Source organism: Chinchilla lanigera, unplaced genomic scaffold, assembly GCF_000276665.1.
Source record: "Chinchilla lanigera isolate Chin_1 unplaced genomic scaffold, ChiLan1.0 scaffold00018, whole genome shotgun sequence".
Taxonomy (NCBI): domain Eukaryota; kingdom Metazoa; phylum Chordata; class Mammalia; order Rodentia; family Chinchillidae; genus Chinchilla; species Chinchilla lanigera.
The window spans coordinates 11,594,492-11,608,356 of record NW_004955419.1 but is presented as its reverse complement, the minus strand read 5'-3'; the positions used below and the strand labels follow the sequence as shown (position 1 = coordinate 11,608,356).

At 42.4% G+C, this 13,865-nt stretch overlaps 1 protein-coding gene across 1 annotated transcript in view; it reads left to right on the top strand.

Moving 5' to 3' along the window:
• Pappa (pregnancy-associated plasma protein A, pappalysin 1) overlaps positions 1 to 13,865 on the top strand; it is a gene marked incomplete at both ends in the record, with an annotated part of 230,329 nt that overhangs the window by 37,638 nt on the left and 178,826 nt on the right. Inside the window, 1 exon segment of the mRNA XM_013513305.1 lies at positions 12,988 to 13,062. Within this exon segment, the coding sequence (XP_013368759.1) occupies positions 12,988 to 13,062 (75 nt within the window).

The following is a 13,865-nucleotide window of genomic DNA, read 5'->3' as shown; positions in this document are numbered from 1 at the left end:
AGGCGAACAGTCAGACTATCACCCCCGATCGGAAGGGACCTGGAGTAGCTTCCGCATTGTCATTCGCTCCTGCTAGGTCTTTCCAGTGGGTAAACCGAAATGGAAGTCATGAAGCTAACTGGCCTGTGAAGGCCATCTGCGGACGCAAGCGTTCCCAGGGCGCAGAGCAGTAGGGTGGGGCTCTGCGTGAGCAAAGGGGTAGCGCAGCTCAGAGAAAGGCAGCCCATGTGGGGGAGGGGGCAGCACAAGGTCGGGAGGAAGGCGAGCAAGGTGAAGAAGGGCCTGTGAGTAAGGGCTCAGTCCTGGTGGCTGGGACCCAGAAAGTGAGCCAGTTTATTTCCCCAAAATCATTCATATCAGCCCTCCTCATTCCTTTTTTCTCTTCCTCATTCCTTTTTTCTTACCTCCTCTTCATTTTCTTCCTTCCTTGTGCTCTTCTCTTAATAAAGTGTTTGGTGAATACTCCCTGGTGCCAGCTCAGTCGCTGCTGTTTTCGAGCTCACCACCTAGTGGGCGGGACAGACAAGTGGACTCCACATGTGTGGTGCTCAGGGTTGTGTGTCACCTGATCGGCTTGGGGATCTGCCCAGGAGATTGGTGCAGCGCACTTCCGGGTATCTCCCAGTGCGCCCTGGCTTCGGGGTCTGTGTCTGGCCCCTTTCCCTCTGGCTCAGTTCCGCTGCGCTGCCTTCTGACCACCATGAACTAAGCAGCTTTGCTCCACCAGGCCCTTCTGCCTTCATGTTTGTGTTTTGGAATAAGATGAGTATGGACTAGATGCCCATAGAATATGAGCCAAATTAAACCTCTCTTTTTATAAGTTGTGGTTATCAACTTTTGTGTCCAGCCATGGGACATCTGACCCATACACCATGGCAGCTGCTGGAAGGAGGAAAGAGGCCCGGGTTCTAGTCAGGAGGAGCGGACTGTGTGACCAGGGAAAGGCTCTCAGTGCTCCCAGCCTGTAAAAGGAGACACTCCAGTTGAACCTGGGCCATTCCTTGCAGTGGTGGCAGGACTTCACCTGCAGCTGTGAGAGGTGTTTACAAATAAGTAGAATGCCCTTCACTGCCCTTCTAGCAATGAAATGAAAAACCTGGGTTTAAAAGAAAATCTCAGTGTCAAGAAATCCAAGGTCAGTGAACATCCTGGGCTGTGCCCATCCCCAGGAGAAGACACTACAGTAGACCTGCTAATTCCCTATATGTATCCTCACAAGTTCTGACACCATGAGGTGGACTGTACCTCTCTTTCCATATACATGCATTCACACGGACAATTCCCCTATACACTGTTGTCTTATAAGGAGATTGTTTTGTTTTGAGTTGGTTTTTTGAGGCAAGGTGTCTTTACATAGTTAAGGCTGGTCTTGAACTCACTCACATAACCCAGGCTGGCCTCAAATTTATGGCAATCCTCCTGGCTCAGCCTCCCACGTGCTGGGATTATAGATGTGTGCCACCATGCCCTGCTTTTAATTTTTTAAAAAAATTGTATTGGTACATGTTAGATATACATAATGATCACATTCATCATAGGAAACTTAGAACTGTGTATATCTTGCTGCTGCTTTTCCCCCATTTCTCTCCCCTCCCTTCAACCCCTCTTTCTCTTCCTTATCCCAACTGCTTTTAAATCTGAAAAAGTTGCATAGACTCAGGGACTTTTAGAGCTGGAGGAAAAAGAAAGCATCCAGTCCCTGCTTGTTGCTTCTGAGGAGACCAAGCTCTCAAGGAGGGGAAGCACTGGCCCCACCTCCCACTGCAAAATGGTACCAAGACCCAGGAGCTCATATCCCACTTTTATGCCATTGCCACCCTCCTCGTAATTCCTTTGATATTTTAGAAGCCAGCAGTTTGGACTTTGGAAACATTGTATTTAGCATATCATTATCTCACCCATCATCCATATTTTGTTAAGATATCTTTAATATCCAGAACACAATAATGAATGCTGTAAGCATCCAAGGTAGACTCTTGAATGGTATGATTTCCTGACCTTTTGTTACAGTCATTCAGACGATGGAAAGAAGGCAGATTTTAATTTCCAATTGCAACAGAGGACTGTAAAGTTCTGAGAAATGAAAGGATCGTAGTGATTAGAAAAGTTATACCTAGTTCACTAGTGGAAAAGGGACACAAACAGGTTCAAAGCATGAACAGATGGCTTTGTAATAATGGAACAGAGCCATATGGTGAGACCAGACAAGTAGTGCAATTGCGATAATGAGGCAGGAAAGTATTGAGGGGTTACAAGAAAGAGATGAGTCTAGTTGGAACTTCATGAAGGTAGATGCCATGATTTGTTCTTCAGGTTATAGACTCCCAAAGAAGAGCTGATTTAAAATAAAAGAAGAGTTCAAGGGAAGCAGCTTGTATCCTCGGCTGGGCAGTTTCTTAGCTATGGAATCTTGGGCAAGTCTGTTCATCTCTCTGAGCTTCCACTTCCACATGTATAGAAAAAAAATAATAATAATATCTGACAGCCTGGATCAAATATTATTTCATGTGGCCATGAGGGTCACATAAAATCACATCCCAGAATGAGTTCTGGGAAGAGTTAACAAGCATGCAGATAAAAGGGGACATTGTGTTTGTTTTTTTTTTTTTTTTTCTTCAGTAACTTTGGTCATTCTTTTCCAGTAATCATGTAAGAGAAATTGCTTGGAATTTTATAATCAGAATATCAGGGTTTATTTAACGTGACTAATATTCATTACAGCAATAACAGCAGTCAGGGCTGGTGTAGTGGAAAAATTATGCTTGTTGGAGACTGAGCAGAGTTTGAATCTTGGCTCCACTCTGCTCTAGCTGTCTGACCTTGGCACATTGCTCAATAAGAGAAGTGAGTTTCTCGTCTCTTAAAGTTGCATGATAACTATTATTCTGTAGCATGTCATGAAATGTAAATGGGTCAATTAGGTGAAGCATCCAGCACCCAGTAGATGTTGGGGGTTCCCCCTTTCTTGAGTGTACCCAGAGACACTATTTCCTGTGTTTTAGCATTGTTTTACAGAGACTCCAATCCTCCAGGCTCATAAAAAAGACCTGGATGGAACTGCAAAGTACAAATTGAGAACGTTTTTCCCAGATTACTTTCATTCTTAAAATACTAACTTTTGGAGAGGATGGCTACAGAGTTGATATTTTTAAATAAAGACCACACCACTTATATCAAACTGAATGAGCTGTACACTGGTTTATTTTGAAAATGACCCAAATGTCTGTGTTAGAGGACATATTTCCTCACAGACCCATCCCACGCAGTGCTGGGATTGGTCAGGATGAGTCATGGATCAGTTTTGTTGAAGTTACTAGATGTTTCAACCATTTCCAGCTCCCGTGCCTGCTTGGTGGTGGATACACTAATTTACATGTCCAGGCATACTGGTCACATGGTCTGACTTTTTCTGATTTAATCTGGGGTTCTTTCTTCATGCTTTTCTTCTGAGCCAAGTCCAACTTTAGTCCCAAGTTCTAACTTTGAACCTGGTGCACCTGTCCCTTTTATTTTGGAGCACAGAATTAGAGGTGACTATGACTAGTAGGAAAACTGTTAGTGAGTCCTAGTGGTAAAGTTAATGAAGAATTCATAGGATGACCTAAGAGGAACAGGACCAGTACAGCCTAGCAAATAAATGAAAATGTGTTCAGACAACAGAACATTTCAGCATATCCATTTAAAAGTTCTGTAATCTTGCACAAGACTCAGTTGCCTCTCTGTAAAATGAAGCATGAAAGTAATAGTCTAATGTACATGAACTGTTTAGAAGACTCAATGAAGTTGTAGATTTTCCCCTTTGGAAGAGCACCTGGCCCATAGTAATAACTGAAAATAGCATTTGTTTGTGTTGCTGTTGGTTGGCAGTTTCACTTCCTTGGGAAATCTTCTCAACTCTTACATTCATATCCTCAAATTCTCAGCCCCCTCTCAATCTTGAGATTTCAAACTAGACTCTCAGGACTGGCGCGGGAGGCAGAAGGGACCTAGTTCATAACTTTCTGCTACCAAGTTCTCACAGGTTCCAGTTTTTAAAGTTCTTTTTTTTTAATTCCAAAAGGTCTGCACATACTAAATGCTAATGTATTTATTTTCCCAAGAGATAAGCAGCATGCCACACTGAACTTATGCATTTACAACACAAAGCAAAGGCATGTCTAGGATCTCGTGTCAGGGCTCATTGAATAGTGGGAAAGGAGGTAACTGGAGGCCAGTGGAGGAGTCCATAATGTGCTCAAGACCACATAAAACAAGCCGTCTCCTGGCCTGGGACTCTTGCCCAAACGTATCCCATATCCTCAAGCTCCACAGGTAAAAGTTGAGACTCTTTTGGGAAAATATTCCTGAACAGTTCCCCAGCATACCAGGGTCTACATGCTCCCTCTCTCACCCATTTTCTAGATTTGTATTCCTATTTTTCATTTCCTGGACAGACGGGAGTCTCAGGTACCCTTTTGAAGGGCCTTATCAGGAGGATGTTGGGCTTTTTGCACCCTAGTTTGACATATCCAGCCCTATTGTTCCCCTTTTTCTATCCATGGATGTTGTTGACCACTCAGGGAGTCTTAGTACTTGTTCAAATGCCCTTCCAGGTTAGGAAACAAAGCCAGCTAGGGTGTGAGAGAGGGTTTGACTGACAGGCAACAGTTCATCTTGTTTTAATGAATGACACTTCACTCAATGGATTTCAGCTCAGCTTGTTTCTTCAAAGGGGTCACTGGGCAGTTTTTCTCCTTCTTACTGGGCATCCCCACACCTCCGCTGTCACTTTCAGGAGACACAAAACCAGCGAGTGTGTGAACAGCAGTGCCTTTTGATTACAGGTTGGTTGGCATAGGCGAAATAGGCTTGCATTTTCTCCTTTTTTAGAGAGACATTGTACATCTTTATCCTTCCTTTTTTGCTTTTCCTCCATTCTTTATTTATTTATTTATTTATTTATTGGTTTTTTTCTGGTACTGGGAATCAAACTCACGACCTCATGCTTGCCAGACAAGCGCTGTGCCACTGAGCTAAATCCCCAGCCCCACCTTCATTCTTTTTTCTATGTTTTATGTTGTTTTAGTGGTCTGGTGGTGAACAGCATTCAGGAACACTGTCATCCTATCAAACTTTTGATGTTTGTGATTCTTGCTTTTTGTGAGTTCAGACAGCTAACTGCAGCTCTTAGCCTTGAGCTTGACTTGTGACTACTGAACGATTTTTATGGCCACAGAGGGCAGTGGTGACTGTAACTCCACAAAAGCATGCACTGTCTCAGAATCTTACACAGGGTGGATGAGAGACATGAGGAAAAAACCTTTTCCTCAAGATTCATGGCAGAAAACATAGTTCTCCTGTTGTTTAGCTACATACAGGGAAGGAGATGACCGGATTCTTCCAATAACTTAGTAGCCAGCATGAAGTAACACACTTCCCTTCTCCTACTTCATTCTTCATCTGTAAAATGGAACATTGTAAGGGCTGTGTGTGCTAAGAAATTCTCAAATCAGACATTGTAATCATGTTCTTGGTTGATGGAAACTAGAATATACATGGGTAAGGGTACATGTGCATTGGCACTGAACTCACGTAGGGAAATAAGAGACAGTCCTACTTTCTGAGGACTTGCCAGATCCTATGTCTAATAGGGTACAAGGTTTTCAGTGTATCAGTGAAAGAATAACTATGCTCTATGGTCAGTTGAAAAAGAATCCTACTTGTATCACTCAGGTCCCAGGAGTGAGCTAGCTCTAGTCCCCCACAAATGGATAGTCTGCATGTCTGCTATTTTATTTTCCCTCAGGTCTTGAATGTGGCATCCTCTTTCCAAAAATCAATTTGAATTTAATTCTACTTTTAACAGCCTGACATACAATGTCACTCCTTCCAGCATCATTTCGCCGTACTTGAACTCTTTGATTGTCACATGACCCTGGGAGAGCTAGCTCTGTTTTAGCCCTAGAATTGACAAAACTTGGAGAAGTTATTAGGCTTGTTAAAGGTCATTCAGAGAGATCTACATCCACTGTCGTGATTGTACTTACTGTAAATAAATTTGTTATTTGCCTAAGCTTAGGTGGTTCATATGAGGCCATGGTCCAGACTAAATTCCAGACGTTGCTATATGGACACATATTGGTGATGATGTAATTCTTGATTTATTCTTCCCAAACTTAATATTGTTCAGTTCGCATTTACAGCCAGTATGTGGCCAACACGAGTAAAACTTGGAGTCAAAGTCCAGTCTTCTTAAATACCTCCTGTGTCTGAAACATGGTTGTTACAACTTGCGAAATACCTATGATTTGTATTTATTTAATTGTGTTTCAAACACAAGACAAACCACAGGGCTGTTAGTGAGCTGTGTATGTTCTGCTCATTGTGGTCAGTTGTACTGTTTATCATTTGTGGCTTTGATGGTTCAAGGAAAAAAGAGAAAGCTATGGGACCTGGAACTCCATTGTTCTGTCCTGAAAGCAGTCATTGGGCATGAGTTGACCACATCACTGTTGAGGAAATTTTGAATATCACATTACATTTCAAACTACTGTACTTTCTTACCTAGCAGGAGATTCCTTGTGCCTTCGTAATAATTAGTGAACTCTTGAGCTCCTGCGACTGTCAAAGCAAAAGCTGTGGAACTCCAACATCTTAGGGAAATGATTGATCAACTGTTTGTGTATGTGTGTGTGAGTACGCGCTTGCTCCGTGTCCAGCACAATGCAAGATCCTGGAGGTAGTACTTTGGATATTACACTAGAGGTGTAAATCTGCTGCCTTAGAATTTCCTGAACATGAGAAAGCAGCTAGATGGGTAAGTGTCACTATGGAAAAGGCCAACATGCTGAGGGAGCTCAGGGATGGCTGTAGGACTCAGACAAGAGGGGTGGGAGTTTTCTTTAGGCTGACACTTAAAGGATGAATCACATTAACTAAGTGAGTCTGGCCTAGTTTTCCAGAAACCGGTTATGGTGATATTTATCTTCTGCCTCCAGACGTCTCTAAACTTCCATTTCAAAACGGCAAATGAAAAAAAATAGCAGCTACACAATTCTGGGTAAAATATATTTATTTAAAAGTAGAGTCCTTTATTCTAAGATTATTTTAGTCTTTATTTTGGAGTACTATTCAAGTATCTCATTTTTTGAGCATTCCTTTTTAATGCTTTCTTTTTCAATAAGATTAAAATCTCTCATTTCCAACTCAATTTCTTTTAATAATCTGAAGGTCTGAAACTCTCCTATGGCCCAGCCTGCATCTCTGAATCAACCTCTTGCCTCCTCAATTCCAAACCTTCGGGATCCTCCACCCCATGCATCACCTGCTCTCATGCTCCTACCCCCAGAGTACTGAACGCCTATGATTTTCCTAAAAGTTGACCTTCTGGGAAACTCAGTGGAAGCCATGAACTCAAGAGACTCATTTCTTGCTGGGCCTAGGGTTATAGCACCAATATAATAGGACAGTTGAGAATCCACATCCATTATTTCAGCTTCTGTCACTCCCACCCAACTCAGCTCCAAGCTTTTTCCCATGAATGAATGCCACTGTTACTTAAAAGTTCTTATGCTTTTTCGCTTCTCTGAAAGACACTGCCAATACCTCCTTCTCCACTTACATCCCTCCTGTAGTTCTCTTTTAAATTCCCCCCAGAAAGCACTTGGGAAGACATGAGCCAGATAATTCTGTTCTCTTCCATACATCTTGCCAGGCTGTGCTCAGAGCTTTGAGAATACTTCCCATTTTGTGTAGCCTGGTATTCTTGACCCTTTCTGATGTAGCCATCACTGATTCTCACCACCCCTGCCTCATCTTGTGACGTTCCTACAGTTGCAATTCTGTAACACTTTCAAGGAAGGACTGGCCCTTTTCACCTTCTTGTGCTCTTTCTGGCTTCTGAGCTTTCTGGAGCTCCTGCCATATTCCCCATTTCCCACAGTTGGTCCAATAACCAATCCATGTTTACTGTTTACATGAAAACCTCACTAATATCTTACCCGTATTCAACTGGGTAAGTGAATACTCCTATCACATTCCGTACAACATCTATCAAAACCCAAATCTTAAAAAGATGAGAGACTAATGATTAAGGATATGATCTTTGGTATCCAAAAGTCTAGGGATTATATCTTATCTGTAGCACTTATGAGTGAGAGGACCTTGGGAAAGTGGTATCACTTTACTAGTCATAGATTTTTACCTATAAATTAGGGATATGCATATTTAATCCTCAGGGTTTTTGTGAAGTTTCAAAGAGATGATATGTTTTAAAAGTACTTTAACATGCTACTATACCGCGAATTCCTCAAAGTGGTAGGGCTTATTAGTGTTATCACATTATTTTGTGATCATCTATTTCTTTCTCTCACATCATTCAGAAAAGTTTTAACTCCTTGATAGTGAATGTGCTTCTCTTTCACAGTGGTATCCTGGCTTCTAGCTTACAGTGAGATATATGATAGAATCTCAGCAAGGGTTGATGAATGAAACTGGAAAAGAATGAATGATATGCAGATGGGAAAGAAGTTAGGAAGGAAGGAGGGAAACAAGGCAGGCAGGGAGGAGAAGTAAAAAAAGAAGGGCATTAAAGAAAGAATGACTTCATAAATGAATGAGAGAATGATGAACTAAAAAGTGGTTGTTCTTTATTCATGTGATCCATGCTGTTATATTTTTCTTGCCTGTATGTCCAACTTCCATCCAAAAGCTATTATTTTGAAAACCAAACATTCAAGATTCCAGGAATTTAATAAAGACCCAAGCCCGTTTTTCTGTATCTCCTTTTATAGAGAAGAAAAGTAGATTTAGGCATTTTTGATGATGAAACTAAGCAAGAGAATAAAGTCCAGATCATTAGGGCCCTTGGGATAAAGTACAAAATTCAGGCTTTAGAACTGGTCACAGCTTGGAGGAAGCTTGTTATTTGGAACAAGGATATGGATGCAATAAACATTCTGAGGTTTATCTTTCTTTAATGACTTGCCTTGAGTGGCTTTGATCTTTATATTTGATAATCATTTTCAAATGGTCTAGTGTGTTTTGAAAATGGAGTAGAGGTTTCTGGACTGGTGAGGCTCCTTGAAAATGACAAGTTGCAAACAGAACTTGGAAATGGGCAATGTTGCAGGGCTTCTTCTGTGAGCTGGAGAAACAGGGCCGCTCCTGAGAGGAAGACCAACACACTGATGGAGTGACAGAAATCAGGGTCCAGTGATGAGATGGAAACCCAGCAGGCACTGAAGGCTGAGGCTGTTTCCATCTACAAGCAACATTAAAAGGGAATTACACATCGTCTGTGAGCTGGTTATGTTTCTAGCCCTTTCCTGTTTATTACCACATTGAATTTTATATCTTTCTTTCTAGGTCAAATTTTATAATCCCCATTTTACGGATGAGGGAATTGAGATCCAGAGAGATTGAGTCATTTGTCTAAGATCACTTGGCAGAAAAGGGAGGGAGGATTTGAACTCAAGCCTGTATCTCCCTAAAAATGACATGCTTCTGCCATTCTGTTTACCCTTAATTAATCTTAGCCTAGAAGTAGACCAGTATTAGCCATTGCTCAGTTCAGAGAAACCCTCACAGTGTCAGTGCTGCAGCACATGACCAGCACCATCTCTGTGTCCAGCCTGCACCCATCGAAAGGCCAGAGAGCAGGCCCCTGGCATGACATTCTCACCTCTGCAATGGAAAATTCAGCTGAAAGGCGACCTGCTTTGAACAGCAATTGAAATTGAGGCTAATGAAGCTTGACCTGGGCTGACTGTGAGCATGCCTCTGACCAACCTTCTTTACAATGAGCATGCCAGTGTGCTATGCTTCTAGGCTTGGAAAAGCTCAGGCCTTCCCGCACTTTTTCCCATGATTTCATTTAAGGGATTTGTTGTTGTTTTGCATTTTGAATGTGGTTCCCTTTTACTTCTCTTTCAATAAAACAGGCCCTGACAGCCCTCTCATTCAGATTATTACAGAGTTGTACCATCTCAGGCCAGTGCATTTAGGAAATATGTTGTTGGCACTCACCAGCGAGTGAGATGCATAAAGAAAATATTCTAATGACAGTTGAGTTGAGAGAGCTTTGATCTCCCTCCAGAACTGCACTCATGGCTTTGAAATGCAGTTCTGGCAAAGGGGTAAAGTCTAGGCGCCTTGGCAATCAGGGCTGGGCCCCCTGAAACAGACATTCCAGGGGACCCGCAACCTCCACTGTGGAATCCAGGTGCATGAGTTCTACAGGGAGAAAAGAGACACTGCAACACCAGTCTTAAGGGGCAGCTTTGGGAAGAAGATTTAAATTAGAAGGGACATTCCAATATATATCAGATTTTCCTAGATGTGCTGGTTGTGCTGTTATTTGTTTGTTGGCAAAGACGGTGGGCAGGGTGGGGTGCCAGTTATGGTCAAATGTGTTTGGGAACACTTTAGGTACTTTTGGCCTTCTATGAATTTTGTATATTTAAGGCTCTGAAAACTCTTGCATTAAAAATATGTGGATTTAATCTTGTTAAACAGAGTATATCCTGAATCCATTGACTCAAAAACTCTTCTTTAAATGCATATATGCCTTTTGTATATTTAGCTTTCATGTCCACAGTCAACTGGACAACCCTGATCTGGTTCACCAGTACATCGAGCAGATGTGGATCCTGAGCTGCAGAACAAGTGCCAGCAGTCAGGGAGAAAAGGCCAGATGAGGGTCTGAGCAGGAGTGTGCAGCTGAGGACCACAGTAGGGGCTGTCACAAGCTCCTGCGATTGGCTCCTGCCATTGTCAGGGAATGCTAAGAATATATAGGTAACAGAGGAGAGCTTAGAGGTTTAATGCCAGGCCCTTTCATTCCCCTTATTTAATCTGTGGCCTTGAGCCCCATATTTGCTCCCGCCATTTTGAAATTATGCAGTTTGCAAGAGAGATGTTCAATAGCTGCCAGTCCTCAGTAGCCCTTTTTTCTCTTTAAGGAAGATTTCAAGGGACACAGATGATAATGATTTGGTCTCAATTTCTTGAAGCCCATCCCCTAAAGGAGAGCACAAGTGCTCACACTCTAAATAAAACTTAAAGCAGGGCAAATAATGCTGCAATTCAAAGCAGGGGCCCAGAGAAAGGAGAACTCATTTTTGACTAATAGTCATGAAGATGGTGGAGTCATTAATTATGACCAGTTGTATTAGCAACAGTACAATAAAGTAACCTACTCTGATAAGAGGGCCTTTCTTGTACCAGTCTTGGCACTAGGCACATGGTTTGCATTGCCACTAATCTTCTTAACATCCCTGAGAGGTGATTGCTCTCATCCCAGCTTTAAAGATGAAGGTGATCAGGAAAGGAAACATGAAATACATCATCTTTAAGCTAAATTTTGCAAGCAAGGAAGCTGTTTGTTTGTTTGTTTGCTTTTGAGGCAGGATCTTATGGAGCCCAGGATGACTTCAAACTTGTGATCCGCTGACTTATACCTCCTGAGCTCTGGAATTAGAGGCATTCACCAGTACTCCTGGCACAAGTGGGAAAGCTTCAAATGGTTAAAACTCAAGAAAAGGGACTGTGAGACAGAAAAGGAACACTAGCAGTTGTGGATGGGGGTAAAGGAGGAGGGTTCTTGGGATAAAGAAAGTAGCTAAGGTTTTGGAACAAGGAAGAAAGTTGGATGCTTAGGAAGAGGGGAAAGAAATGTTGAAAACCAGGAAAGGGAGAACCCTGTGGAGGGAGATTGCCAGGTCTAGTTCCTTCCCAAGAGCAGGAAACAGGATGTTAGGACATGGAGAGGACCTGACATCTCCTGGAGGTGTGTTTTTCTGGGCTGAGATGTCTCATTTAATCCTGCTGACAGACCCATGAGCTAAACAACTTACCGATGGTTATGGGGTTGTCTGTCCATCTCTGACTAGGACTGGACATGAAATATTAAAAGCACACTGTTTTGAATGCAGGTTGATTTTCCTGGAGTGTGACCAATTTTCAATACATACAGGACCGGCCTTCCTACAGTTGCAGAATGGAAAATGGAGGGGCCCTACGCAAATCATTTCTTTTCCACATCATCAATATGACTAATTCTATTGTTTCTTCTAAATTTGGCCTCTTGTGCTTTCTCCTGCCGTTGGCAAAAGGGAGAACACCTTCTTTAAGGAATAAAGGAAGGGAGATGAATACCCATTCATGTTCCTGACCTCTTAGTCTCCCCTGCCCCTGGTTGGTTTGAGAGATACCCAAATCAGTAGGATGCCTTCAGCCAGCAGAAGGAAAACTCTTAGTCACAGAGGCATTTTTCTTTTGGGTGGGTTCCCAAGAGAGATGGGGAGGAGAAAGGCCAGTGGGGCCAGTGTCCTGGCTACCTGCCACCAATTCTTCCTCCTTTGAGAAACAGAGACTTCCCAAAGTATGAGAAAATCCCATATGCAAGCCAGGGAGAGTCTCCAACATCCCACATTTCTGCTTTGGGCTAGGATGAATCTCATCCCTTGAAAAGATTGGCATTGCAATTATCACTGAATAAACAACCAATTAAAATGGCTCCCCTGCCCCTGCCCCACCCTGGGCCCTTCTCTCATGAAGCCTTCTCGTCCCAAAGCACTGGGGCAGAGGTGGCTTTCTCTAATAACATTTGTGTTCTCTGCTGAGACAACATTTGATGGAAGTGGACAAATCAATTAGGGGAAAAAAATGTGTGAAGGGCTGATCCAAGAAAATCTTGGCTCCTTTTTGTTTTCATTCTCCTCCCACGGGTTATTTCCCTTTCCACCAAGGGCCTGGGCAAGCTCGGAAGTGAGGTGCAGGAGAGAGTCAAGGACATCTAGAGTCACACTTGGCCTTGTCTCTCTGTGTTCTCGGTACCCCAGTCTCTTCATCTGCAAGGTGGGGGTAGACAATAGGTATAGAGAAATGTGTACTGATGGTCTGCATGTTAGGTATTATTTTAAGCTCCTTACATTTTGCTTATTAGCTGCCTTGATCCCCTGAACAACTCTATGGATTAAGTACTATTATCGTCCTCCTTCTATCTAGAGTGAAACTGGAGCACAGGAACCTAAGTCATTTACTCAGTGTGGCCCACACATCAAGCAGGAAGGCTGGAATCAGGTATGGGTCTCTAGCTTGAGAACGAGTCATTTCTACACCAAAGATAAGACATCTCAAATATTAGAGATGAGATAATATGTATACAGGATGTGATCATAAAATTCGGTGAATTATGAAGGTTTTTTTTTTTTTTTAAAAATATTTATTACAGTAAAAGACACATTGTCATTAATCCACCTCATGATAGGCCCTCTCACTTTGAACTTATCTATTCAATCATCAAGAAGGGTGAGATGTGTGCTTGAAGCAAGGGGGATTATTTAAGGTGAATTAATGACAATGTGGCTTCCTTTTACCGTAATAATGTTTGAAAGTTAAACATGCACTATATTTTTTGATCAGATGGACCTACTACAGAGACTGATATACGGAAAGTGCTTCATAAATGGTGGTGGTTTTTCCACCCTTCCTTCTCTCACTACAGCACACATGGGTTAGAACTCCCCCTGAGCCCTCCAGCCTAAGAAGCTAAATGCGGGGACTTGGTGGAGGCGACTCAGCAGAAAGATTTCTGATTGATATTGGGCTAGTGTGGCTATCAGTGGAGTTAGCCAGTTCAAGCTGCACCTTTATTTCCAACCCATGTTAAGTTTTTCACTGATAAACTATAAAAATTATGGCCACATGAATGTTTGGTTTCATGAGTGTGGTACTGTCTATGACATGAGTGGTCAAAAGAATACCCCAGGTATCATGTTTTGTTATTTGTTTGTTTGTTTGTTTTGAGACAGGGTCTCACTATATAGTGCAGGCTGGCCTTGAGCTTTCTTATGTAGCTCAGGCTGGCCTCGAGCTCATAGAAA